The sequence below is a fragment of the Vipera ursinii genome (genome assembly GCF_947247035.1).
Source record: "Vipera ursinii genome assembly, chromosome: 6".
Classification (NCBI taxonomy): domain Eukaryota; kingdom Metazoa; phylum Chordata; class Lepidosauria; order Squamata; family Viperidae; genus Vipera; species Vipera ursinii.
Genome location: NC_139515.1, coordinates 70,089,745 through 70,117,669, shown reverse-complemented (window position 1 = coordinate 70,117,669; position 27,925 = coordinate 70,089,745). Strand labels below are relative to the sequence as shown.

General features: G+C 40.7%; 1 protein-coding gene across 1 annotated transcript in view; it reads right to left on the bottom strand.

The window, feature by feature from the left end:
* Positions 1–27,486, bottom strand: part of AKR1D1 (aldo-keto reductase family 1 member D1) — a gene marked incomplete at its 3' end in the record, with an annotated part of 46,472 nt that extends 18,986 nt beyond the window's left edge. Inside the window, exons 1-2 of the mRNA XM_083366052.1 lie at positions 26,977–27,486; positions 8,797–8,964 (exon numbers count right to left, since the gene is read on the bottom strand). Coding sequence (XP_083222178.1) covers positions 8,797–8,964; positions 26,977–27,072 — 264 coding nt within the window. The 5' untranslated portion in view covers positions 27,073–27,486. The remainder of the gene's footprint in view (positions 1–8,796; positions 8,965–26,976) is intronic.
* Between the last annotated feature and the right edge of the window lie 439 nt (positions 27,487–27,925).

Sequence of the window (27,925 nt, the reverse complement as noted above, 5' to 3'; positions counted from 1 at the left end):
ATGGGATTTATTTTTCTTTTATTTATTTGTATTCTGCTTTTATTATTTTTACAAATAACTCAAGACTGTGAACATATCCAACATACCTTCTTCCTCCTATTTTTCCCCACAACAACAGCCCTGTGAGGTGGAATGGGCTAAGAGAGAGTGACTGGCCCAAAGTCATCCAGCTGGATACAAAAATAGATTTAGGATTACATTGCCTAATTGCATTGCCTAAATTATTCATCAAAGCACCAGAAGGCAGGACAAGAAACCCTGGTTGGAAATCAACGAAAGAAGCAACCTGGAATTAATGAGTAATTTCCTGACAGTGAGGATAATTAACCAGTGGAACAGCTTGCCTCCAGAAATTGTGGGCACTCCATCACTAGAGATTTTTAAGTAAAGGCTAGACAGTCACTTGTCTGACATAGAATAGGTTCTCCTGCTTGAGGAGGGGGCTGGACTAGAAGACTGCCAAGGTCCCTTCCAGATTCTATTCTATTCTATTCTATTCTATTCTATTCTATTCTATTCTATTCTATTCTATTCTATTCTATTCTATTCTATTCTATTCTATTCTATTCTATTCTATTCTATTCTATTCTATTCTTGTAAGCCAACTCTTGGCTTCACTGCATCATTTTCAAAGTTTACATAAAGAGCAAACTCTACAAATTAAACCCTCTTCTGGGTGAAACTATGAACTGTGCTAAACTTATTTTTTGTTTGTATCAAGGATTTTTAAAATAAGATTGTCTTTCACTGTAATTCTTTTTCCTTTTTCATCCCTATTTATTGTGCATTTTATCACCTATTTGGTAAAGATAATTGCTATGTATCAAACAATGAGAATGAGAGAAAGCTGCCAGATCACTCTTCTGCCAAAGTTATCTCTTGGTTAGCAACAATATTTTAGCCTCATGAAAGGGATGATTTATGGGGGAGGAAATGACTACCACACCCAATAAAGACCAACTTATCTCAACACAATTGGCTATTGATGGAAGAGAGTGGAACCTCCAGCAATCATTGCCTGCCATTCTTTAAAATGCTTTGACTTTGATCAGCATGTCAAAATATGGATGTTGATGCTTTCCACCAGCAAGAATTTTAGAACTTGCATGACCAATTCTTCTGACAGCTCTTCCAAATTATCTAGGGTGCATTGTCTTACCGACTCATGTCTTAATTTGTCAGCAATTCCCTCACTAAATTGGTAACTCAGAGCCAGATCTTTCCATTCCACATCTCCGGCAAATAATTTTAAAACTTATACCTTTCGATACATCCACATTTTCTGCTGACCTTGCTTGAGTTTGTGAATTTCACAGCTGCAGTTAGGAGCCTTATGAAATCATCAAAGGAAATTCTCAATCTTTGCATGAAGTTTTAATAATTGTCCAGCACTGGTTTGTTGCCCTTAATGATAGGCATGGGCCATCTGGCTTCCCTTTCTTTCAGCAAACTCAGCATGGGAGTCACTTTGGTGCAATCTGTGGGAAATTCTGTTGGTCAGCCTGCCATAAATTGACCACACTGGATCATGGTGGTCAGGAATTGGTCTTGGTCTCCTCCAAAGATCTCTGGAATTCTCATGGGAGCACAGAAATACTGGCTGCACTACAGACTGCTGGCTGAGTTAAATTGTATCCCAACTTTTGTGTTAGCTGCATCATGGCATTTTGCAAGTTATTCATAAATCTGTCTGTTGTTGGTGTTGCAACAATGCTACAGCTAAGTGCTCAGTGGAGAATGGAGTACCCTGAAGACCAAAGGCCATCTCTACCAACAAAGGCAAGGAAGGAAATGAATGTCGCCATAGCTATTGTCAGAACAGATGCTCTCCAGATGTATTGAAACATAACTCCCATTATATAGAGTGAAATAAGTCATTGCACTAAGTATGATTAATGAGATTTCTCCCATCATGGTGGGAGAATCAGTACAAAGATAAAGTTACCCCTATGATTTAACACATAAACTAAGCTATTGGTTAGGGCCACAAGTGTCCTTAAAATGGCTTTGAATCAAAATACACTAAGACCCACCCCCAACAGCCATTTTGCCTGGAGGGTTTTGGAGTTATTCTACATATCTGGAAGATGACCATTTTGGGAAAGGCTGATTAACTCCCATGTAAATTTCACCTCACAAAAAGCAGGACTGGGAGAGATTTGACCAAGTTGAACTCAGGGATTCCACACAGGAAATTCCATGTTTCCCAATTCTCCTTTTATTGAAGTATAACACAAAGGGGCATCCAGCCAGCCAACCAGCAGAAGAAGGATGGCATCCCATCTGAACTTTTTAAAACTGTGTAATTGAATGCGAGGACTCCAAGATGTCTCTTATCAGCATCCGTGGGAAGAAAAATTATATAAACCTTCTTCCAAAGGCCTAGGGGACACAATGGTTCAGTGGTTAAAGAAACTGAGCTTGTCAGACCTGAGCTTCGTGCAATGGGATGAAATCCTGTTGCTTGCCCCAGCTCCTGTCCACCTAGCAATTCGAAAGCATGCAAATGCAAGTAGATAAAATAGGTACCACTTCAATGGAAAGGTATCAGTGTTCCGTGTGCCTTTGGAATATAGCCATCCTGGCCACATGATCACAAAAATTGTCTTCGGACACTGCTGGCTTTCTCTAGAGTCGGACATGACTGACAAAGAAACCTTTGCCTTTTTTTTTCTTCCAATGGCCCTCTGTCCCAATCAGATCTGGAGTTATAGTGACATAAGTGCAAGACTTTCAATAACCCTTTCCATCCCTGAAATGTGCCACCTGCAGTTTATCTGTTGGGATGAAACACCAACATTTGTAATCCTTAGTCACAAGATGAAAAGCAAGCTTTTCTCCATCTGTTTACAATACTCATTTGCTTAATCACATCTGCTGCTTCTGACTGTTACCCTTTTTCAATGTTTTCAAATTGCAACTGCTTCAAGATTGTTTTTGTCAGATTTTTGGCAAAAGAAAGGAGGGCTATCTTTGAGATAAATAAAATATGAAGGCTGCTACATTTATCACTATCTGCATGGAAGGCATCATGCCTATCATTACTAACTGTTGGAAAATGTAAACAGAGGGCTGTTGTTATTATATTTTTATCTTGCCTTTTTGTAGATAACTCAAGGCAGAGAATATATCTAATTCTCCCACCTACCTGTTTTCCCCACAGAAATAACCCTGTAAGAGAAAGCAAATAGCCCAACATTGCCCAGCCTGATATTTAAGACAGGCCAATAATTCATAATCTCCTGGTTAGCCACTATGCCAAACTTGCTATTCCACCAGTGCCATATTTGGAGACTTTCTAGAACAGGGGTGTCAAACTGCCGGCTCGCAGGCCAGATGCGTCACACTGAAACCGCGCCCACCCCATTGCTGGCAATGGGGAAAAAGTCGCAATACATCACGACACATCACGTGATGTTGCGAGTTTGATGCTCCTGTTCCAGAAGCTTCTGAGGTCTATTATGTGAGATCCAGAAAGGCAAACTGATTCAGAACCAGAAACATCAGATGTCTGTCAGAGACTAGCAGTAGCCAATTGGACTGATACTGTAAGACTAGCACTTCACAACATAAATTATCTTGGTGCCTATTAAGCATCTGCAGCCATTCTATGTCCTGAAGTCTTTGTTTCACAACCTTTCTGAGTTACCGGGATCCTGGCAATTGCAGAGTATCCCAGGAAATGCCATAAAGACCCATCATATTGCTAATGGCTGGACAACTTTGGGTCAGTCATTCTCTCTCTTGGGCCAACCCAACAACTCTGTGAGGAACATAGGAAGGAGGAGCATTATGTACAAAACGAAGGCAAGAGACAAATTTAACGACAAAGAACGAACGCCCATCTTCTGTGAAGAACAGAAACCCTCTTTTCTTATCAGGGCAACCTGACTGGTTGAATTAATCCCAGATTCAGTTCTCTACTTATGCTTCCAACTAGAGCAGAGTGTTAAAATTACTAGAGTGTTAAAATTACATTAGGAGCAATTTGGGGACAATTTAGCTCACAAGGGTTGCGCACACCTGCCCTGCTGAAACTTGTATTCTTTTGACATAACTACCTGATTGTTGTGACTTTATATTTTTCCTGGTCTCTGCTAAAATGCCACAATTATTTAACTCACAATAATACAGTAAGCAGCAGAGGAATGGACAAATTATACTATTTCATTATTCTTTCTCTAAAGCTAGAATGTTTGGGCCGATAATTACACAGGAAAGGTATTAAAACAGTAGCAAAATTTGGAGTAGGAGCCTAAAAATTTCATTCAACCAGAATTGAAGTCCACAAGTCATAAAAGGGCCAAGTTTGAAGACTCCTGCACTAAGCCCTTAATCTGAACATAGCAGGCTTACTAAGTTAATACACATATGATATAATGTATGCAAGCCAGTCCTCAGCTTACAATCTTTTATTTAGCAACTGTTCAAAGTTACAACATCACTGAAAAAGGTGAAATACAACTGGCCCTCACACTGATAACCACTGCAGCATCCTCTCAGTCACATAATCAAAATACAACAGTTGCAGAATCCCAGGGTCATAGGATCACTGTCTGTGACCTTCCCAGCCAACATTTGAGAAGCAAAGTCCGCTGGGGAATCCAGATTCATTTAATCACCATTAACAACTGCAGTGATTTGGTTAACAAACCTGGCATAAAAAGTGGTGAAATCAGCTGTGACTCACTTAACTACTTCTCTTGACAACGGTGATTCTGATTCCAACTGTGGTGATAAGTTGAGGATTACCTGCGTTGTGTCAAGGAATCTCCTTTATGTAAATGAGAATAACTGAGTGACAGAGTTGGAAAGGACTTTGAGGTCTTCTAGTCCAGGGGTCTGCAATCTTGACAATTTTAAAACCCGTGGACTTCAGCTCCCAGAATTCCTCAGCCAACTATGTCAACAAGTCTTAAACTTTTCAAGGTCGCAGGCCCCTGTTCTAGTCCAACCCCTTGCTCAGGCAGGAAACCCTAACAATTCAGGCAAATGGTTGTACAATTTTTTGTTGCCTTTTCTTAAGCAAATGATGGACCTACTAATGGCAGGAAATCTTGTATGTTGGGACATAGCAACATCAGGCTTCAATCTCTCTTATATCAACCATGCAAATGAAGCAGGAGTGTACTTACCATTCTTTCAAAAATCTTCAGCATTTTAAAAAAGGAAATAGATTTAAATAAACTTTTCTGCACAGGGGAGCTGGAAAATCAGTTGCTGCTCTAAAAGTCTTTAACCTTTACCTTTGTCAGTTTCAGAGACAAGATTTAATTCTGCTTTATACATTCATTCTAATTTTAATGCTTTCATTACTTATAGTGAAATAACTATGAAACTTGATGGAAAATATGGGAGAATTACGGTAATAAGCCTGAAATTAACTGGCCTGTCCTTCCCTTATAGAATAAAAGAATAACAGAGTTGAAAGGGACTTTGGAGATCTTCTAGTCCTACCCCCTGCTCAAGCAGGAAAACATATACCATTTCAGACAAATACTGTAGTTGTCCAATCTCATCTTAAAAATCTCCAGTGTTGGAGATTGCACAACTTCTGGGGGCAAGTTGTTCCACTGATTGTTTAATTAATTAATTAAGTTAACTCAGGAAATTTCTCCTTAGTTCTAGGTTGTTCTCTCCTTGATTAGTTTCCATCCGTTGCTTCTCGTCCTGGCTCCAGGTGCTTTGGAGAATAGGTTGACTCCCTCTTCTTTGTGGCAGCCCTTTAGATATTGGAACACTGCTATTCTATCACGCCTAGTCCTTCTTTTCACTAGACTAGACAAACCCAATTCCTGCAACCGTTCTTCATATGTATTAGCCTCCAGTCCCCTAATCTTCTTTGTTGCTCTTTTCTGTAGTCTTTCTAGTCTCAACATCTTTTTTATACTGTGGTGACCAAAACTGGATGCAGTATTCCAAGGCATTATAAAGTGGCATTAACACGTGATCTTGATTCTGTTCCTCTGTTAATGCCGCTCAGGATTGTGTTGGCTTTTTTGGCAGATGCAGCACACTGTCCACTAGGACTCCAAGATTCCTCTTGCAGTTACTGCTATTGAGCCAGATTCCATCTATTCTGGGGTTGGTTTTTTTTAACCTAAATATAGAACCTTACTTTTCTCACCATTGAATTTCATTTTGTTAGATAGTGCCCAAAAATTGACAACAAAAGAAATTTAGAGAATTTTAGGAGTATTTTTTCCACTAGTCCATCAGCAAAAGGGAGCAATCTCATAGGATGGCCTTGGAAGCAGAACCTTTTAACCAGGGATGACGCTATTTCATTGATGAAACACATCTGCCCCATTTACCAGAATTTCAACAAACAGAATTTCAATAAAACTTAGATGATACTCCAATTTTATAGGCAAATTATCTTAGAAGGTTTTCTTTTTCTGGAAAACAAACATAGTGTTCCACCACAAATAAAAACAACAAAGATTAAAATAAGGATGGTGATCATGATGATGGCCATGATCCAAACAGTAAATCAGGTATCTAAAAACTATAGATGCATGTTCCAGAAAACAAATGCAGTTATTTGTCAGTGATATTATTCAGTTCTTATGTAAGGCTTGATCAAGCAATCAATTAAAATTCCAGAGGAAGACTAATATGGAACCTGTCCATCAGTTCAGAGACCTCACGTCTCCTGATGCAGAGCAACTATGGTCAAGAGAAACAGTTTTGTAGTTCCTAGTTAGGAGGGGAAAGACAGAAGAATCATGTTTATTAGCTGGCAGAATGCTGCTACAACTGCTGAATGAAGCAATGGTCCCCATTAAAGAATCTTGAATTCACAGCTCCTAGCTGGAAGCTGTTGAAACAAATGCTCTAAGATGCAGATAGGTTTACTAAGAATAGGCAATGTTTTAATGGTTCGGACTTATATTTAATAATGGAGAGGGACATGAAGAATGCAAGTTCAATGACATAAAAAAGGATGAAGCATCATGCATGTCAACAAAGCTAGGATCTTCCACCACTATGTGGTTCATTATTTTTAATGTTATAAGCCAGTTACAGAACTTACAGTTTTTGTTTGTTCCCTGCCTCAACATGGCTATCAATTCAGGTTTGTGGGAGCTGTAAAAAAGAGGGAGGGGGGGCCTGAGGGAGAATAGCAGTGTGAGTTGTAATTGCAGCTTCATTTCACGTTGCATTCAGTTTCTTCAGTAAGATAGACATGTTGCAGTTGTCAATAGTTGTATGTTATCAGAAAACAGCTCTATTTTTTATCAGGAACATTGCCTAGAAACTGCAACCTAATGTTCAGTCTTTTATCTGATGGTTTAAAATGGAATTCTTCTTATTTCCAAAACTTTGCTTGATGGGAATTTAAAGATTTTTATAGAGATTCTAGTGGCCCCTTCTTCCTCTTCAAGAAAAATCAAGCTTCAGACACAAGAAATTAGCCATTTCCTGCAGTCTACAATAACAGTCTTTTCCAGAATAGATCAATGAACTGCTTTAGAGACTGATCTCTTAAAAGAATCTGACTTTTATTTGCAAGGATTTTTTTTCTTGCCTGAAAGCCCTTGTTTAAAGTGGCAGGGTCAAGGTTAATTAAAACCACATTCATATTTTCTATTCTGCCAGCAAAAGCCTTTGTAATTTTAAACAGGCTTCACCCCAACATTTTCTGAATCCTTGTTCACCTTCAAACATTGGCATTTCTGATTTTAATTTTTAAAGAACTGGAAAAAAACCTGCAAACATAACACTGCCATTAAGGGAATTTGGGGAAGCAAAGTGGAGATCTTAGGTTTCTGCAAGAAACCTAGGGCACCCATTTAGCTTCTTAAGAACTCCTCCCCTCAAAGCAGGCCCCAGGTTTTGCTTCAAGTCACTCAGATGCTATCACAATTCTGCCACATCTTTCACAGAGATGAAAGCATTTTTTTAAAAAAATGTCCAGTTCCCAGCTCCAAGAAAACTCATTTATGTTCCACTTAAAAAGTTTTGTTGACTCCATTATCTCTTGGGTTGTAATGATTCATTTATTTTTCTGCAGCCTGTTCTGAAGTTGTATTTTTATCAGACTGCAATAGTTTCATGTTTTTTGTATAGCGAGACGGGATTTTTCTTTTATTGTCAGTATTGCCATATTTTCTTGGGGGGGGAAGAACAAACTTAAAAAGGGGGCAAAGGTAAAACAGGTTCATGAGGATTTTTTTAAAAAATGTTTATAACTTGGCTTTACCAAAGAAAATTCAAGAGGAAAACCAAGGAAGTAATGAAATAAATCTAAACTATTGCTTTCCGAAATAAATGACAGTCCTTTATAATAGAGGACACATGGTTACTGTAACTGTCAGTTACTTTTATTATTACTCATGTTGGAAACTTCACTGAGGGCTCCTGCCATGAAAAGGCAGCCTAAAGATTCCTCTAAAATAATTACCAGTATAAAATTAGCTGCAGCACCTATAACAGAAAGGAATAAGAATGCAGAATCTTTGCTATGAAGAATGGTTCTAGATTCTAGCTCAGAGGTTGGGAACTATAGCCTTTTTGTGACTTGTAGACTTCAACTTCCAGAATTCCTGCCATGGCTGGAATTCTGGAAGTTGAAGTCTACAAGTCACAAAAAGCATGGCTGGTTCAGGAATTCTGGGAGTTGAAGTCCACAAATAATAAAAGGGCCATAGTTCTCCACCTCTGTTCCAGGGAATCTGCTCCCTGAGTTTCCTTTCTGATCTGAGAAAAACAGAAAAGGAGGCAAAACATCGGTTAAAGCAACAACATGCTTCATCTTTATTCCAAGGAAAGGAACTGATTCGGATGTCTTACTTTGCCACAATAAAATATGTCTTCACGCTTGATCTTCCCCTGTGCAATTTTCTCCTGTATGGCTTGTCCAACTTCGTGCTCATTGTGATACACAAAAGCCCCATCAATATGGCGATAACCAACATCAATGGCAGTTTTCACTGATTCAGCACATGTGCCTTTGGGAGTCTGTAGATTAGAAGTCAGAAAAAATTAGAGAAAACGTTCTCCACCCACCAGGGAACTGAGAGCAAAGCAATGTAGATAAACATATCACACAAATAAGCGTACAATATATATCAACCTGCTATATTGTTTAATTTTCCAATCAACTTTGGTCGCTCCTTTAATTGTTTAAAAAAACAATTCAAGCTGCTTCCCATAAGTTTACCCCTAGTTCTGCCATCTCTCTGATAGCTTAAGGTTAAAGCTGTTCAACTTTACAATCGTTTCTTTCAGAAGCCCAAAGACAAATGTAGAAAAGTCCATTTGCAATGCAATTCTATACAGTATCTACTCATCAGTGGCTTCCACCGGGGGCAAGGGGGTCAGACAGATGAAAGCACTTGTGCAACATAATCCTCACCACTTTTCTCTTTTTGTCATGATGTCATGCACATGCCCCAGAGCAGAGCTTGTAGCACAAAAGCAGTAAAATCCTGCAGAGGATGCTAATACCCATTCAAAGTTAAATCCAATTGTTCTTAGCACTGACAATATCCCAGTGTCCCAGGTTTACAACCCAAATGTATAATATACATTATTATTGGTGAACTGCAAACCTTGTTTTAATTATCCCTTTCTATTTCTCAATAAGAATGTGAGATGGCAATGATAGTAAAAGACAGTGATAGAAATAGAAACTTCAGTGACTTGCTTACTATTTGTATAGTTGCAACAGAGATTCCCTGTCATATGTATCTTTATTTCTGGCAGAGTCTTTTAAAACCTGCTTAATATGGAGTAACCTGGCATGTGAAATTATACTTCGCTTCAGTGCCTGAAGTAAATTTTCACTTGCTAATAATGTGTTCCAACACTTTGTCAACATAGGATACTGCCAAAATTTTTTAAAAAACATTCTGTTCCTTGAAGATTGTGTGGTCACACAATGCACTGGCCTGGGCAAATTGCAAGAGAGCATCTGGTGACACTGTGAATTATCGGAAGAGGCCTTTTTTTTTTCCTTTAAGAGTTGAAGCAAGAGGAAAACCACTCTGGTTCCATTCATTAAAATTATGCTAGTGGACTGAAATTATGTTATTGAAATCTAGCCATTGGGTTTTTGATTTGGCCAATTAAGTGGGGAGCTTTATTTATTATTTATTTTATTAATTTAATTTGTATACCGCCCTTCTCTCAAGAGACTCAGGGCGGTGAACAGGGCAATACATAAAAATTAGATACAAAAATTAAGATTATTAAAACATGATTAAACAATGCCCATAAATTAATACAAATTTAAAATTGAAGTCATTTGTAAAAATCCCACCCCGTCCCATCAGGCCAGGCCAGCTTGTTTAAAGAGATGGGTTTTAAGATCGCGCCGGAAGGAGCGGAGATCGGGCGCCATCCGGAGCTCAACCGGAAGATGGTTCCATAAATCCGGTGCACCCACAGAGAACGCTCTCCCCCTGGGGGCCACCAGTCGGCATTCTTTGACCGGTGGCACCCTGAGGAGGCCCTCTCTGTGGGAGCGTACTGGGCGGAGGGAAGTTGACGCCGGCTGCAGGTGCTCCCCAAGGTATTCTGGACCCATGCCATGAAGGGCTTTGTAGGTCATTACCAACACCTTGAACCTCACCCGGAAGACAACTGGCAACCAATGCAGCTCGCGGAGCAAAGGTGTGACATGGGAGTATCGGGAGACTCCCAGTACAACTCTCGCGGCTGCATTCTGTACCAGTTGGAGCCTCCGAGTGGTCTTCAAGGGTAGCCCCATGTAGAGAGCGTTGCAGTAATCAAGACAAGAGGTCACGAGCGCATGAGTGACAGTGCGTAAGGCATCCCGGTCTAGACACTTGCACTTGGACCATCAACATTTTACCAAGTAATCATGCTAAATGCATTGCTTCACTTCATTTTTTTTCTTGAAAGCATATTCTATCACTTGAACTGGGATGGGTGGAATTTAGACCATTTGATCAGGTAGGGAATGTATGAGATCTAAAAGCAATTTCTGTTAAAGAAATATACTCCGTTTTTTCCCCAAGGAGGTCATGGTAGGATCTTTTCTACTATAAGAGCATGCAAAAGGGTGTCAACAATGTACAGTCACCCAGAGCATTTTGTGGGTAACTGGGGGGTTGAATTTGCAATTCCCTAGTTTTTTTGGGACATATTTCACAATTCTTAGGAAAGGCATTTTGGTTTGCTCATTTTGTCATTTAGCTAAGCTGCACTCTTTCCAGATAAAATTCCAACCCTTCAAAGTCTCAGAGCTGAATGCCCTCCAGGCCTGTTTGAAATGCAACTCCTAGTAATTCAGCCAACATTTCGAAAACTGAACTGGATTAAACAAAATTTTGGCCCCATGTTGGCTGGAGGGTTCTGCAGATGGCATTCTCAGTTACACCATTGGACACTAGATTGGAAGAGGCTGTCCTAATGGCTAAAGGCAATTGCAAGGGCAGAAAAGCAATGTAAAACCTCAGGGTCTTTCCCTTCCCTGTCATTGTTGAAATAGACCTATATAGCAACCTGGGACCTCAGAAAAATGTTGGATTACACCGTTCTTCACCTTCCAACCCACCTGTCCAGGTTGTGGAACAGGCCAATGTATGGCTTTAGGCAAAAGAGGAGAGAAGTAAATGAACAGTCTTACTCTTTAGTGTTCTTCCCCAAAACTATTTGATTGTAAACAACAACCCAATATCACTATGGATATCTACTGTGTATGTCTTTTGTGGCTAGATTGTGTAAAGTGTAGTTTTAAGCTTGATTAGGTCTTAATATCAATTTTGTTTGTAGACATATACAGATAAAAGGCTGGCATACCCCAGATAGTGTTTAGCCAAAACAAGAGAAAGAAAACAAAAACAAGAAAAACAAACAAAAAAAACAGAAGGGTTTCTTCCCCAGGGGTGGGGCAGAGATTTATCTTATCAGAGTTAGTATAAAATTTGCAGATTTTTCTAGTATTCTCTGTAACTTTCCAGAACAGATATATCAATTCCTATACAGAAAACCTAGATTATTTAAGGTTCAGCCTTAAATTTAAGGTGACCTTAGAACAGAGTTCCTCAACCTTTTGGGCACGAGGGACCGGTTCCGTGGAGAGAGGTTTTTCCACGGACTGGAGGGTGCATGGTTTTGTATATTGCCTGCATCCCATGGATGGGGCTTTGCTTGTTTGTATGGACTGGTTGCTGGCATGCTGCAGCCCAGTACTAGTCCACGGACTGGGGGTTGGGGACCCCTGTCTTAGAATGCCTCTTATTCTGTATCACAGTTATTTACAATCCAAGAGCTATTTATATGCTATACACCTGTCCTTAAGTTGACAGAAAAGCAGGGCTTTTTTTCTCATAGAATGCTCAGAATGGAGTTCCGGCCCCTTTTTTGGATGGAACCTTGTAGGGCAGGCAAGCCGGGTTGTATGACCTGTGTGAGTTCCGGCACCTTTTTCTTTTACAAAAAAAGCACTGCAGAAAAATATACCTGCATCAAAAGAGGCTGTCACAATTAGTCTGCTTCAAAAAAGGGGACAGTGAATAGAGTTGCCCTTGGCCAACTTTAGGTGATTTTCAAAACACTAAATTGATCAGACCTGGTTATAACCTAGATCAGCGGCTCCCAACCTTTTCTATACCCCACACCCCTAGAACGCTTCTGATTTATTTATTTATTTATTTATTTATTTATTGATTTTCTATACCGCCCTTCTCCCGAAGGACTCAGGGCGGTGTACAGGGCAATAAAAGCATTACATACAAAAGTTAAAAATAAGATTAAATTAATTAAGCCCTAACAATAAATAATTAAAAATACCCCAAACCCTTAAACCAGGCCGGCCTGTTCAAATAAATAGGTTTTCAGATCACAGCGGAAAGAGCGCAGGTTGGGAGCTCAACCGGTAGTAGATTCCAAAGGACTGGTGCACCCACAGAGAATGCTCTCCCCCCGGGGGCTGCAAGCCGACACTCTCTGACCAACGGCACCCTAAGGAGGCCCTCTCTGTGGGAGCGCACAGGACGAAGGGAAGATGACGCTGGCAGCAGGTGCTCCCGTAGGTAATCCGGACCCATGCCATTTAGGGCTTTATAGGTAATCACCAGCACCTTGAATCTCACCCAGAGGGCAACTGGAAGCCAATGCAGCTCACGGAGAAGAGGTGTTACATGGGAGTATCGGGAAACCCCCATCACAACTCACACGGCCGCATTCTGCACCAGCTGAAGCCTCCGAGTGGTCCTCAAGGGCAGCCCCATGTACAGAGCATTGCAGTAGTCTATACGAGAGGTCATGAGCGCATATTCTTGCATCCCTTACAAAAGTTTGAAATAAGAGTAACTAATTATGCATATACACTATAATTTTGAAAACCCAAGTTTTCGCACCCCCTGGAATATCATCTCACACCCCGGTTGGGAACTCCTGGCCTAGTTGCAAGAGCACTACAAAATCCAGGATTGTCGTCTAGACTTGGAATTTTAAAAAGCACATTTTTTAAACAAAGCAGTGATCAGTCACATCTGTACTGCTGCCAAGAAATCTATACTTAGGATACATAGCAAGGTTTTAAGATGCCAAAATGATGACAGGTGCATCATGATATCTTCTGCAAATGATACAATTATGTCATGGCATCAGAGGCAAGCACTAATTTGTATTGTGTGTGAGGTTACATCATTATACATGTGTCAACAATTGCCTACCTTGCCCATCCCTCACAAATATCCCAGGAAGGACATTACCTGTATATTACATGTAATAGAATTCTCTATTTCTATTTATTACTTGTGATAAAATCAGAAATGATACCATAAAAGAAAGAATTGGCATAGAACCAATCTTAAACTACATACAAAAACAGCAAATGGCTCCGCGGCGACGGAGGGAGCCTTCCCGGGCTGCCCGCGGCTCAGCTGGTGTTTTTTCGCCCGAAACAGCGCCGATCAGCTGTTCGGGCGAATCTGAAGCCCCCTCCTCGGGAGAAGAGGAGGAGGTGAGCCCCCAGGTGGGGGTTGAGTTCTCCGGGGCCGCCTGAGCTTGGAGCTTGGGCGGCTGAAGGATTGAACTCCCCCGTAGCCTGGGCTGCTCCCAGCTGGCTAGCGTCTCTGCTCCGGACTTCATGGAGCAGAGCCAGGCGTCTGCGACCATCCCTGCTTGAAGGAGAGACTATGAAAGGGAAAGAGCAGGCAGAGCAGTACAAGAGGGAAAGATGAAGAGATGAAGAAGATTTTATTTTACTCTCAAGCTTGATGGACTTTGCTTAAAACTTAAAGTGAAAGTGCGTCACAATTGTAAGTAAAAGATGGCGGCTAAACCTCCCCCTAGAACTTTTCGGAGTGCTGGAAATTCTCCGGTGCAACAACAATCATTGCTGCAGGCGTTGCATTCTCCTGATGTATTGACATCGAAGGATCTTGAAAAACATACCCAGTTAATTTTGGAGTCAATGGGTGTTAAATTTCTACAGATGGAGGAGAAATTGGAGAAATTGGAGCAGAGAATGGAAGAAAGGATGGAACAGAAACTTAGAGAAATGAAGGTAGACATTTTGTCCTCAGTGCAAAAAGTTGCTAAATGTGTGGAGGTGCTGGATGATCAAGTGCAAGATTTGATTCAAAAGAATGCTTTATTAGAAGCAAAAGTATTGGAAATTGAAGATTTAAAAGACAAAATCGACAGTGAACAGAGCTTGGCTCAATTTTACCAGATGCAGTTTGCTGTGAGAATTAGAGGCCTAAAAGAGAATATTAAGGAAGATTTAAAGCAGCTGGTTTCTGAGGCTTTTGAGGGAGTATTGAACCATCCAGCATCTGAATTAAAACAAGGTATGGACAAAGTGTTTCGTGTGAATTCGTGGATTGCTAAACAGAGAAAGTTGCCTAGAGATGTGGTGGTTTATTTTGTAAAAAGGGAAATTAGAGATGAAGTTATACAAGCTGCCTACGATACCAAAGTTGTGATTGCTGGTCAACAAGTTTTGGTTCTAAAAGAAATTCCTCCAAAGATTTTAAAGAGAAGGAAGGATTTTATATTTCTTGTGCAAGAGCTCAAGCAAAGAGATATAAGGTTCAGATGGGAGATCCCAGCTGGGTTGAGCTTCATGTATGATGGCAAAAGGTACTGTTTGAGTAATGTGAAGCAAGCGCATGATTTTTATAATAATGTTTTGAAAGTAACCCCATCAACACTTCTGGAAGCTGCAGAGGGATCTGGAGAAGGAGAACATCAAGAGGATGAAGATGCACAGATAGACGAGAAGGGTACAGGAGGAGTTCAAGCTGCAACTCTTTTGGATGATCTTAGAGAACAGAGGGTGACGCGTGCTGCCTTAAAACGCTCAAAAAAGGAAAAAAAATAAGATCAGTAGAAATCTATGGAACTTCCACAAAATATTTATAGTTAAGTGGTAGTTGTGTTTTTTTTTTAAAAAAAAAAAAGTTTTGGGATGCTATGTATGGTAATAGATTTTTTTTTTTAATTTGGAATTAATGGACAACTTACTACAGAGGAAGAGGAAGAAAGTTTTGTGGGTTAATGTGGGTTAATTTGTGTAAGAACTATTTATTAATGTGCAAATGAGAATATGTTAAGGTAATAGTGAATTGTGGAAGAATATAGATGGGAATGATGCTAGTTTTCTTTTATTTTAGTTTTTTATATATATTTAGTATTATTAAGGATTGGTTTACTATATACAAGCTAGAGAGTGATGGATTTTAGAGTTTATAATTGTTAGTATATGATTGTTTATGATTGCCTTTTAGATATATACCTTGTATTTTGCTCTGGGAAGTCGGGGGGGGGGGAGGGGGGAGGAGGGGAAGTGGAGGGGGGGAGGTAGGGGAGGGAGGAGGGGGAGGGGGAGGGGGGGAGATAGGGGGGAGGTAGGGAGGGGAGGAGGGAGGGGGAAGGTGGGTTTTTTTAAAGGAAAATTGTATTTTATAAAACTTTTCAATAAAAAAAAAAAAAAAAAAAAAAAAAAACAGCAAATAAAGTGGTTTGCTAATCTGGTGAGGATGTTGTGGGATTTAATACCATACAAGGCATATACAAAAAGAGGAAATGGTCACAAAACAGTTGTCTGCCTTGTGTTTCTCCTCTAGTCACTGTCCCCTTTTCTGAAGCAGACTAATTGTGACAGCCTCTTTTGTTGCAGGTATACTTTTCTGTCAACTTAAGGACAGGTGTATAGCATATAAATAGCTCTTGGCTTGTAAATAACTGTGATACAGAAGAAGATGGAAAGACATCTTGTCTCCGTCTGTCAGAACCATGACAGACATCAAAGACACACTACAACAACATCGATTAAAAATGACTGAGGCCACAAGAAGAGCAAGAAACAGAACTTTGTATCTCCCTCAAAGCCCAAAATGGTAAAAGAAGAGGAAGGGGAAGAGGAAGAGGAGGAAGAAGAGGAGGAAGAGAAGTGGAAATGGAAATGGAACAGACATTTGCACAAATGGCAGAGCCACAACAAATGCACATTCTTCCCTCCATAACCAGCAAGTGAGTTGCAACATTTTCATTGCATCAAAAGGCAGAAGAGAATCAAAGGCAACAAGGAGACTCCTACTTAAGATTCTTACTGATCAATGGGAACTAAAGTGTCAAAGGAGAAAATAAAATAAAGACTCTTAACTGACTACATGCTCTGTCTCACCAGAAAGCACAGAGAAAAAGAAAAAGAAACTTTTCTTTGGACATGCGCACAGTAGTAGAGCCAGACATGAAACCAAAACATGGTTGAACATGTGACACTCACCATGGTTACAATGATAAGATAGCAGCACAGCTGCAGAGCAGACTGCAACGTGCTTAACTGGCAAACACATAAAAACGCAGTGACAACCCCTTCTTTGTCAGTAAAGCAGAACTCAGATAAGACACATTTTCTTACGCAGATAATCGTGCTGGGCTGCAGGAAGTGGCTTGTTAAGCATATCAGCAATCTGATCATGTGTAGACACTGCAATTCCACAAAACCCTGTTTAACTACTTGTCTTATATTTTGATAACAGATGTCAATGTGTCTAGACCTTGACCTGTAAACCGTGCTTCAGATATATAAACCACAGATTCGTTATCTTCCATCACAGTGATCGGTCAAATCGGATGTGTCCAGATATCTGCGACTAAAGCATCAAACCACGTTAGAGAATTACATGCATCTGAAACACAAGCATATTCAGCTTCAGTAGATGAACAAGAAACAAAATTCTGTTTACGCACATGCCAGTACACAGGACATCCATTTAAAAATATCATATAACCTGAAGTACTCTTATGTGATTTCTTATCGCTCGCCCAATTGGAATCTGCATAACAACATAACTCTGCATAATCAGTATGTGTCGGTTCTAATAATAACTTCATGTGTTTAGTGTATTTTAAGTATCTCAATAATTTTTTAACAAATGTCCAATGAAATTGTTTTGCCTTGCCTACGTGTCGTGATAAGAGATTAACACTAAGTGCAATGTCGGGTCTAGTCCAACTACTAATATACAGCAGCGACCCAATTACTGAGCGATAAAGTGTTTGATCTTCGAACTCAGGACTTGGTTCATGTGCCAAGTTGTGAAAATCGGTTTGCATGGGTATACTCACTGTATTAGCATCCTTCATGTTGCAATAGTTGTTCAATTTTATCTTCTTGTGTGAGACTAAACCCCTTCTGAGTTTTGACAACCTGAACACCCAAATAAGCATTAATATATCCTAAAGCCTTCAATGTGAAATACTTTTGTAAAGCTTTAGCAAAATTCTCACTCAACTGCTTATTTGGACCAATATAAACAATATCAACAACATAAACAAGAACTATCTCATACCCATTGTCAGATCTTTTAGTAAACACACACTCGTCCGTTTAAAGAATTTAGTTTGTCTGTAAGACATATGTACCACATTAAACCAGACTGTTTCAGACCATAAAGACTTTTGTGTAGAAACCATGTATCCCCTTCTTGTTGTCGGAACCCTGGAGGACCTTTCATGTAGACTTCTTCATCTAGGTCAGCATGTAGATAAGCCGTTTCAACATCAAACTGAAAAACCTCTAAACCAAGAATAGTTGCAGTGGCTAAGGCGATTTTCACACTCTCAGTCTGAACTGTGGGTAAGTATTTGTATAGTCCTCAGGATAATGTTGAGCGAAACCCTGAGCTACAAGTCTGGCTTTATACAACAACTCACCATTTGGCTTCTTTTTAATTCTGTAGACCTACCAAGTGCCAATAACTTTCTTGTTTGCTGGAGGGCTTGCAGGTGTAAACACTTGAAGTTTCTTTAGACTGTCCATTTCACCCTGCATTGCCTCATACCATTTACTGTATCTTGCTCAGATTCAGGAATATGTTTGATTTGAGTGAACTTATCAGGAGAAAGTGTAACATTACAAATCAAAGGTAAAGGTGCATTCATTACGTGCCACGAATACCGTTTTGGAGGGATTCCCTTTGTGGCCCTCTTGGAACATCTCAGAATGACCGTCCGTTCTTCTTTCGTTTTGTCCTCATCTTCATCATCATTGCTAACAGCAGCATCGGCAGCTTGCAAAGACGGAACAGCAGGTTGAGAAGAACTCGTGGAAGGAACTTTCACCTGTGAGTCTTGAGCATCAGGCTGTGTGGCATTAGCAGCAGCATCTCTAGGAAAATAAACTCCAGGATCATTAGAATGAATCCTGGACCAGTCAGCATCTTCCTCAAAAGTAGCGGATTGGGAAATCACAATTACTTGCGTGGAGTCAATGTATTTGCTCCATTTTGAATTATCATCAATACCCATAAATCTCATTCTTTTTGCTGCAGGACCTCCTTTCTTTCTTTGAGCTAAAGGAATATTCACCATGGCGTATGAACCAAAAATATGGAGATGCGAGAGATCAGGCTTGTATCCATATAACATGAAGTAAGGGGGTCTGATTTATTAAACTACTACACGTACGGTTGATGATATGATTAGCATATTTAATAGCCTCACCCCAGTATGGGAGACTGAGGTTAGCGTCTTCAAGGAGGCAATGCATCATGGTTTGCAGTACCCCATTTCTGCGTTCTGCCATTCCATTCTCAGCCGGAGTGTAAGGACCTGAGGTCTGGTGCAGTATGCCATTCTTACGCATCCAGTCCTGAAAACGCTGAGACATGAATTCAGCACCGCAATCACTCTGAATTCTAGCTATGCTAACTTCGTGTTGGGTATAGACAAGAGCGGCAAAGTCTTTAAAGATCTGAAAGGTCTCAGATTTTTCTTTCATAGGAAATACATATCCATATCTAGAATAATTATCAACAATTGTCAAGAAATATTTTTACCACCAATTGTTGGTGTAAAAGGACCCACTATGTCAGTGTGTACCAAATCAAAAATGTGTGTTGATAGGCATGTAGCACACTTTGGAATTGCTGCTGCTTTGGATTTGGATTTTTTGCAGACAGCACAATCCAAAAACACCTTGCACCCCGTTAGATCCATATCTCTCGCGAACTCTGGCATCTTCTTAAGAACACGGAAACTGGCATGACCCAATCTTCTGTGCCACTTATGAACACACCCACTTTCCAAAATTCTGTAACTTAACCCTTCTTTCTTCTCAACACATCTGAGTAATGAGACTTTCTGAGAATCCAGTTTTCTGATTGCAAGTGGCTACTCAGGGCCTGACCTTCTGTTACAAGCTGTCTTTGGCATTTGCCACCTATGAGTCAGGTTTGACATTGAGTGTCTCCTTTTAAGAGGTGATTTCTGCTTATGTTGACATTCTGTTTTTTACACGTCTATTAAATATACAGGACTATAAATATACCCATATATTTGTATATGGCCATTGCAGTTTCCCTGTACTGTAGAGATCTATTCATATCAAGCTGTAGTGTCTTCCACATGTTTAATATTTTGCTACTTGTTGGAAATTCAACTAGGGTTAAACCATATAAACACAGAGGCATGTTCTGTTTGCAATTGGAATTTTTAAATCACTTTTATTTTAAAAAGAATCTTTTTGTAACTGCTTCAGCTTGGAGGATAAATACATGCTTTTCTCTCTGGGGAAGGGCAGGGTCTCCATGGTCGATATGGAGAGGGGAATCATCAAGGAACACAGCGAGGTGATGGGCTCTGGATCCATTTCTGTCTTTACCTTGGCCAGCAGCGAGGAGCTCGCCGTCCTCCTCTTTTTGGCCTCGGGGGTCCCGCCGACAGGAGGCTCCTTCAACTACACCAGGTGCACCGGCACCACCTTGACATTGGGGGAGATCTCCACTATCATGGACTCAGCAGGCAGTTGAAGCCATACTCTTTGGCAGCGCCAGGCTCCACCTCGATCACCTCACAGTTGCTGGTGCTGCTGTTGGACAGGATTTTGCCGCTGATGTAGTAGTTGAGATTCTCCGAGATGTTGCTGGAGACGTCCATGAGGTCATCAGCCTCTCCCTCCCCCTCCCCCTCCTCCAGGTCTGTGCTGGCTAGGTACAAAAAGAATGCCTCTTCAAAGCAACAGTTGTCAGCTAGTTTCAGTCTATGTTAAAAATATGTTAAAATGTGATGCTTGGGTCTTGGGATAGAGATGGAGGGAGATAGGCAGATGGGCAGTTCAAGAGGAAGCAGATCCTTAGGTTACTGAGGCTCAGGGCTGGAAGGGACCAAACCAGGAATTGCTTGGATCACCTATTAGGCATGGGACCTTGTTACTAACTGATGGGACTCAATTAATGCTGGGATGTCTATCACTGAGTAATGTGGTCATACGACACTATTTTTTACCATATTGCTTTGTGATGGAAATTCTGATCCCAGTTATTATCATTAACGAAGGACTATCTATATGCATTTTATCATCCACAGCCTCTTTCGTTTTAAAAGTAAAGGTAACGGTTCCCCTGTTCAGTCATGTTTGACTCTAAGGGGCAGTGCACATCTCTGTTTCTTAGCTGAGGGAATCAGTGTTGTCCAAAAACATTTCTGTGGTGATTTGGCCAGCATGACTATACACCGAGGGGCACGGAATGCTGTTACCTTCCCACCAAAGTGGTACCTATTTATCTACTCGCATTTGCAAGCTTTGCAACTGATGCAGGAGCTGATGCAGGGCCTGGAGCTCACCCCATCGTGCAGTGCTCAGGTCTCGAACATTGGTCTGTCAGCTTTTCAGCTGACAAGTTCAGCATCTTTAGCCGCTAAGCCATCACACCTCTTTCATTTTACCATTCCACAAAGCATCTTTTCATATATTTTCTATTTGTACTTTTCATTCTTTCTTTTGAAAAACTAATCTTTTAATGCTTTTGCACACCAGACCTGTTCATGCTTATTTATTCTTCTAATTTTTCTCTTAATTTTACAGGCACAACTTACTTTTTTTTGTTTGTTTCATTCACTAATTCACATTTACCAGTAAAGGGGAATATTTGTAGCTCAGGGTTGAAATGAGGGGTCCTTGATGCTCCCTTGGCTGTTTTCTTGCAGACTTTTCATTAACCCAAACTTGAGGTTGGGTGATGAAATGTCTGGAAGAAAACAACCAGGCTCAGAGAGCACCCCTCACTAATTCACATTCTTTACCATTTTCTTTGTTTGCATTCCAAGGTGTAATATAATATTTAATGTGCTGTAATCATTCCCATATGGGCTCATAAGCTTTGATTTCTGCTGCCCATCATGACTTTGGTCAATCAAAGCTTGTATAACAGAGAAGAAAAATGTTATATTAGCAGTCTTTGTGACTCGTGCCACAGGAAGATGTACGGCTGGTGGCAAGGACAGTACTGGTGAGTTTGGGTACATTCTTGCTACTATGCCACAAAGCTTCATGCATGCTAATATCATTATATGCAAGCTAGGATCTTTAATTAGAGAAATTAGTGACATCCTTGCAAATCAAAATACTATTCCCTATTTCCCAGGGCTTTTTTTTGTCATAGAACACACTGGAACGGAGTTCCAGCACCTTTTTTCAACGGATTTCTGCATGGTAACATTAATAGTATTAACTTATCTTGCTGCTAATTGCTTATAAAACATAGTTTATATGCTGGTAAGATACTTGAATCCAATCATGAGCAAATCATGACTTAGCCAAAAGATGTGATGCGAATCTCCCACTTGGTTGAGAGATCATGCTGCAACATAATATGGCTTCCTCAAGTTTAGCGTAGCATGCTGCATGAACTCTATGCTTTATAAACCATGACTTATGATTGATCAGACAGCTTAGTCAATAAATCAGAATTAACCAAGCCACAGCTTTACATGATGTGTGAATGAGGCTACAGAGTGTAAGCATAAGAAAGTTTTCATCAACTTTTTGATGGCCCAAAGAAGAGGATATTGTCCAATATTTAGCACATGTTATCAAGAAACATGATAACATCCTGTCCTTCATCCTGCAGTGGATGAAAAATGGCTAAAATGATGATCAAGAGACATGGGCATGGTCTCTTCTGGCATCTGATTTTGGCATTTAGTTCAGGGAGCTCCAGGAGCTGAGGTGAATGGGAGTCTGGTCTTTTGTTTTAGAAATATTCCTCTGAAAGCAAGAGCGTCTGACACATATATTTGCCTTTTATATTTGCTCACTGCAGCAATACAATAGGCAGGCAGGGAGCAGACTTAGAAACCTTATGAGGTGAGGAAGCCTGAACTTCTTTTGACTTAACAGCAGCAGAGAATCTCTAGATAAGGCAGCCAGAATCCAAATGTCTGAGAAGTCTGGCTGCAGATACCAAAGGACTCCTCCAGGTTTTGCGTAGATTATCTTCCTAGTTTATGTTGACGTTATTACACAAGTCCTAAACTAGAGGATAGGGTAGGAATTGCCAACTCTTCTAGTTGTTGTTCATCGGCAATAGACAAAACAGATATTGGTCATTCACACTCTGCAGTAAACTCAGAGGATTTGTTTGGTTTAGGTTTGATATGTAGTACTATGTCATCCATGCAAGGTTATTAACAAATCAAGGTTAAGCAAATAATGGTTAGGCGTGATGGGCAAATCCAATCACTGTTTTGACACTGTTTTGTCTCAGAGAAGTGCCCATCACTCTGGTGCTAGTAAAATCTGGATAATTTAAAATGATTTCTCATTCATTTAAACTCGTTTAGTAAGATAACCCAAATTGTCAAGGGCTTCAGCAAAGGTTCTTTCTCAATCATTTGGCCTTTATTTCTATTTTTTTTTTATTTCTTGTTCTTAATAACAGAAATGACAAAGACTAAACCTATAACCTTTAGTTATTCAAAACTGTTTCTTTTCATGAAATGTAACTGAGAAATATTAAATGATCCTCCAGTCTAGTAGCATTCTAGTTGTTATAATTTCTTTATAGACAACATGTAAGTTATTTATAATGGGTGGTTTTCAGTTGTTGTTTTTTAAAAAAGACTACTTTCTTAAGTAAAATTTTAAGATGCTCAGCCAAAAGCATGTTGAATTGATTGCCATTATTTGTTGTGACAGGAAAAGCGAGAGCACCAACTTCATTAGCCCATGCCCAGGCAGTTGGCTGAAGGCACAATAGTTGCAATTGTTTTAAGTACAATCCAGTACCTGGATCACAGTCTCTTAACTGGAGGGGTGCTGGGATGGCCAGAATATTAAGAACGGATTGCAAGTACCATTTGATTGGTGCCATTTTAACTTTAAATAATTGTTAAACAAGTGGTCATTATATCCAATATTGAGAAATCCAAAGCAGACCTATAGAACTATCTCTCAGATCAGGATGTATAGACATTAGAATGACAAATGAAATTCACTGTAATTAATTAAGGACAAAACTAATCCCAGGCCAGTCGAGAGAGCCATTCAACTCCCATGAATGCCTGCCAGTTTGTAATTAAGTAATTTTTCTGTTTTGATATTTATTTGTTAATCAAGTTTATACAGCTCCCATCTCATTGTTGAAGTTGAGTAACTCAGCATCCCATCAGATAATAAAGAAGAACACTCAGGAAGTATTGGTAGAGAACTAAGAAGTTACAATTACTACAAAAGAACCAAAAACAAAAGGAGTTTAATAACACATTTTCACACTATTACTATCCATTTTAGTAAAACCACAAGGTTTCTTGAGCCAGCTCATCAGATGCATGGTTAAACTGATATAGGATTTGAAATGGGATTATTCTGATTATATGTCACAATACAGGTGGGTCACGTCAAATACCTACAACGCTTATAATTTGAAAGAGCAGGGGAATCTTCGCTTCAGCAATGTTTTTCTTAGAAATTGAAGGGATAGCCTCCTGAACAGAAGAATGTATCTACTGTTATTAAAATGGTATAAAGGATAAAGTTCTCTCCCTTCACAGCAGAAAGAGTTCTCTGCCCTCAGATGATACAATACAAATATATTTTATATACTTAAAATTAGGGCTCCTCATTCTGGACTGCAAGCATCCTAACAACCACTAGCTGGCAGCAAAGAGGGTTGGGAATCTTGCAACCCAGATCTGGTAGCCTAATGCATAGCGACATTTTTTTTCCCTCTTTTAATGCTCCTTTTCCATTAAAGAGCAATATGATGGTACCCGACACAACCTTGCAGCAGTTAAAATATGCCGTTTTTCCTCCTCTCTAATAAGCCTCTTCCTTATATATAGTTAGAGAAAAAAGAAAATCTTTCAAGAAAAAAGAAATCTGTTCTAGATTTTTTTTCTCACACATGCCATTTTTCTGCAGGCAGGACTGTTTCATTCTCATTGACCTCAAAACACAGAGGACCAGTGCAAAACAGAAGGGATCAGACTGCAAATTAAGGATTATACATTTCTAGATCCTGGGTTTCCTCAGAATTGACTGAGGACAGAAGCACTTTCTCCCTCTTTTTAGTTTCATCTTGGAGAGCCAAGATGGAGAGCCAGGCCAAGAAGCTAAATACAAGGACAACGTATCTGAAAGCCTCAAGATACATTGGACAGGGCTACTTGAAAAAGTGCAAGTAAGGGAGAAAAAAAAATAATAGAAAAATAGAAAAGAAATTAAAAAGCTACAAAAAGCTTTTAGTTTTCTCTTTTATTTTTTTTCTATTCCTCACTTTATATTAGTTTGTATTAGGTTTATCTTCTTTTTTAAAAAAAATTAAAATAAAATTATATATATATATTGAGCAAGGCTATGGAGAGGTCTCAAGATATATTGCATTATCCCATTATTTTCATTCAACTGTCCTCAGGAGTCCTTGGTGTTGAGCTACGTTTCTATAAAGTTCTGTAATCTGATGGCAGGAAAATCCAGGATATCAATTAATCCATCTGAGATCAAACATAAGCCTGGCAAGCCAATCTTAGTCTGCTACTATCATCTGATGTGTTGGACCACAACATCTTTCATGCCCAGCTAACAGTTATTCATCAGGGCTGCTAGACTCTTGGGAGAGTATTCCAGACAAGGAATACAGATTGTTCCTCATGTCTTAAAATGTAATTTGGTTCAGTGGAATCATGAGTCACAAGATGCTGAGGCAAGGGATAAGAAATCCACAGCCACAAACTATATTTGAGTTTTATTAACTGTGAAAAGCTCTGTCTGGCTGCCAGAATCATTTTTGTGAGATGGACAGCCAGAGAAATTGTTTAAAGCAAGGCAAATCTATCAGACAAAGATCTTTTCCCCTTAATGTTCTAGATCTCAACTAACATTGCAGCCTGGCTCTGGATGTTCAAGCTCCCCCCCCCCCTTTTGTTACAAGGAATGCCTTTCCAAGCATCACCCTTACGGGTGATGTACCCTTACGGGAAGATGAAGGGAGATGCAGGAACACAAAGGCAAACCGAGATGGCATCTGGGTCGGAAAAAGTAGGGAACGCAAGACAAAGTAACCCCTGTTAGGGATTGGTAGAGAAGGAATTCCCACCGCCGCTAATTCCATCGCTGACTTCTTATTTCTGCCACAATGAAAGCAAAAGAATTAAGTCTGCATCCCTAAGTCTTACACCCTAGAGCTGGCTGGAAATGAGGGAGGGCGTTGAAGCCCCTCGCAACTGGAGAACACCAGAGGGGGGAGCTTTCTTCCCAAGCTCACTATTGTTCAAAGCCATCTCTCTGGACCGCAGTGGAGAGAGATGCAGCCATTACAAGCCCCATGGATGCCTAGAAGGAAGAACAGATGCCTAGAAGGAAGAACGGGTCTTTTAAGGCCATGCTCTCATCAAGAGTAACTTAAAGGAAGACTGAAACCCTAACTATAGCAATTGCACAGCTCTTTCCCCCCACCCCCTGCCCCATTTGAGGCCCAGAGGGGGTATGTTCGCCATGCATCCCTTCCCCATCCTTTCTTTTCATTTGCATTCCATGGAAGTGTCTTTCTTATTTTTTTTTAAATTAACGGGAGCTTTGGGGAAGGCAAAACTTTAAACGTCATTTTGCATCCTGTCACTTTTTGAGTCTCGAATCCAAACGGGTGGTTTCAAAATACTGAACCCCACTTGAGAAGGGGCTCGGGCTTAATTGCACGACCCCGACTCCCTTTCCAAAAGAGAGAGAGAGAGAAGAAACAAAGGGCGGTCAGCTGTCTTCTCCAAACAGCGAATAACCTTTCCTTCAAGAGGTCATAAAGCCCAGTCAGAAAAAAAAGAGATGGCTTTGGGAAACCGCACCCGAACCCCCCACGACTGGCCCACTTCTACCCCCCCCCCAAAAAAAAATTTACACGAACAAAAGTTGCCTATTTCGCAACGCGACCCGTCTCAGAAGCAGAAGGCACAGAGGTTAGGAGAGTTCACGCGAGGCGCGCTTCCCACGAAAAGACCTGGCATCCCGAGGCGTCCGCAGTCTGAGGTGCAGCGCGGGGACTCCGCTTTGCACAGCGGCTGAGGATGGATGACCTTATTTTACTCGCGCACGCTGGACGGGCGGACCGGAGGGCTATTTCTGAGCAGAGAAGTCGATGCGGCGGAGTTTTACGGCGGAGAAAAGACTCCCCGTTTTAAAGGCGGAGGGGAGGCTAAATTCGGCCCCTCCATCAACGCCCGGAGTTTAGATTGCAGCTGTAGGCAAACCAGTAAAATCAAAGGTGGCTTTACCGTCTCGGGATCCGCGTAAGTCCCGAGTCCTATCACCGGGATGGAGTTGCCGTCGCTGAGCATCACACGGTGGTTTGCGGCGGTGAACTTAATCATGATGAGCGGCCAAGAGGACTTTCTGCAATTTTCTTTCTTTTCTTTTCTTTTCTTTTCTTTTCTTTTCTTTTCTTTTTTTCCCCCCCACCCTTCTTCGCCTGCAGCGAAACTCCCCAAGAAAACGGCCGTCTTTTGTGCTCGCCAACGTGCTCTGGGGCTGCGGCCCGTTCCGTCGGGAGAGGGCGCAAGAGAGCAGGGAAAGCCTCCGCCGGTGGCCGTCGCCGCTCCAGCACGGGCCGCTTTGGTTAAATAATAGAATTGGTGACGCAACGGACCTGGGAATTCCGTCGGCGGAATTTATTGGAGGGCAGCCCGCTCCCGGCGGGACGGAGGCCGTTCGCCCGAGGAGAAGGTTGCGAAAGGCGGTTGCGAAAGCGCAAGCCTTCAGATGCTAAGTGACCTGGATAAGAAGCGTGTTGGGGGAACCCGCTCGAGGCGTCGCAGAGCAAGGCTAGCAAAGCTTGACCGATCTCCCGTCGGCAATCTTATTTTGTCAGCTGACTGACAGTAGGAAAAGATTGAGTCGAATTGGAATTGGAATTGGAATCGAACAGGCAAAGGAATTTGTCTCCGGGTACAGAGGCACTCAGTGTAAGTGCAAAGGCTTCACGATCGTAATCATAATATCTGTAACACCATCAAACATCCACATCTGCCTATCCCAGGTCGTTGGTCAGGACTCGATAGGTAGACAAAAATGCCAGTCCCAGTCTGAACATCTGGCTGACTGCGATGTTCAATAATAATAATAATAATAATAATAATAATAATAATAATAATAATAATAATAATAATAACAACAACAATAAGGGGGGGAGTAAAGAAGATACGGCTAAAAGATATTACAGCCATA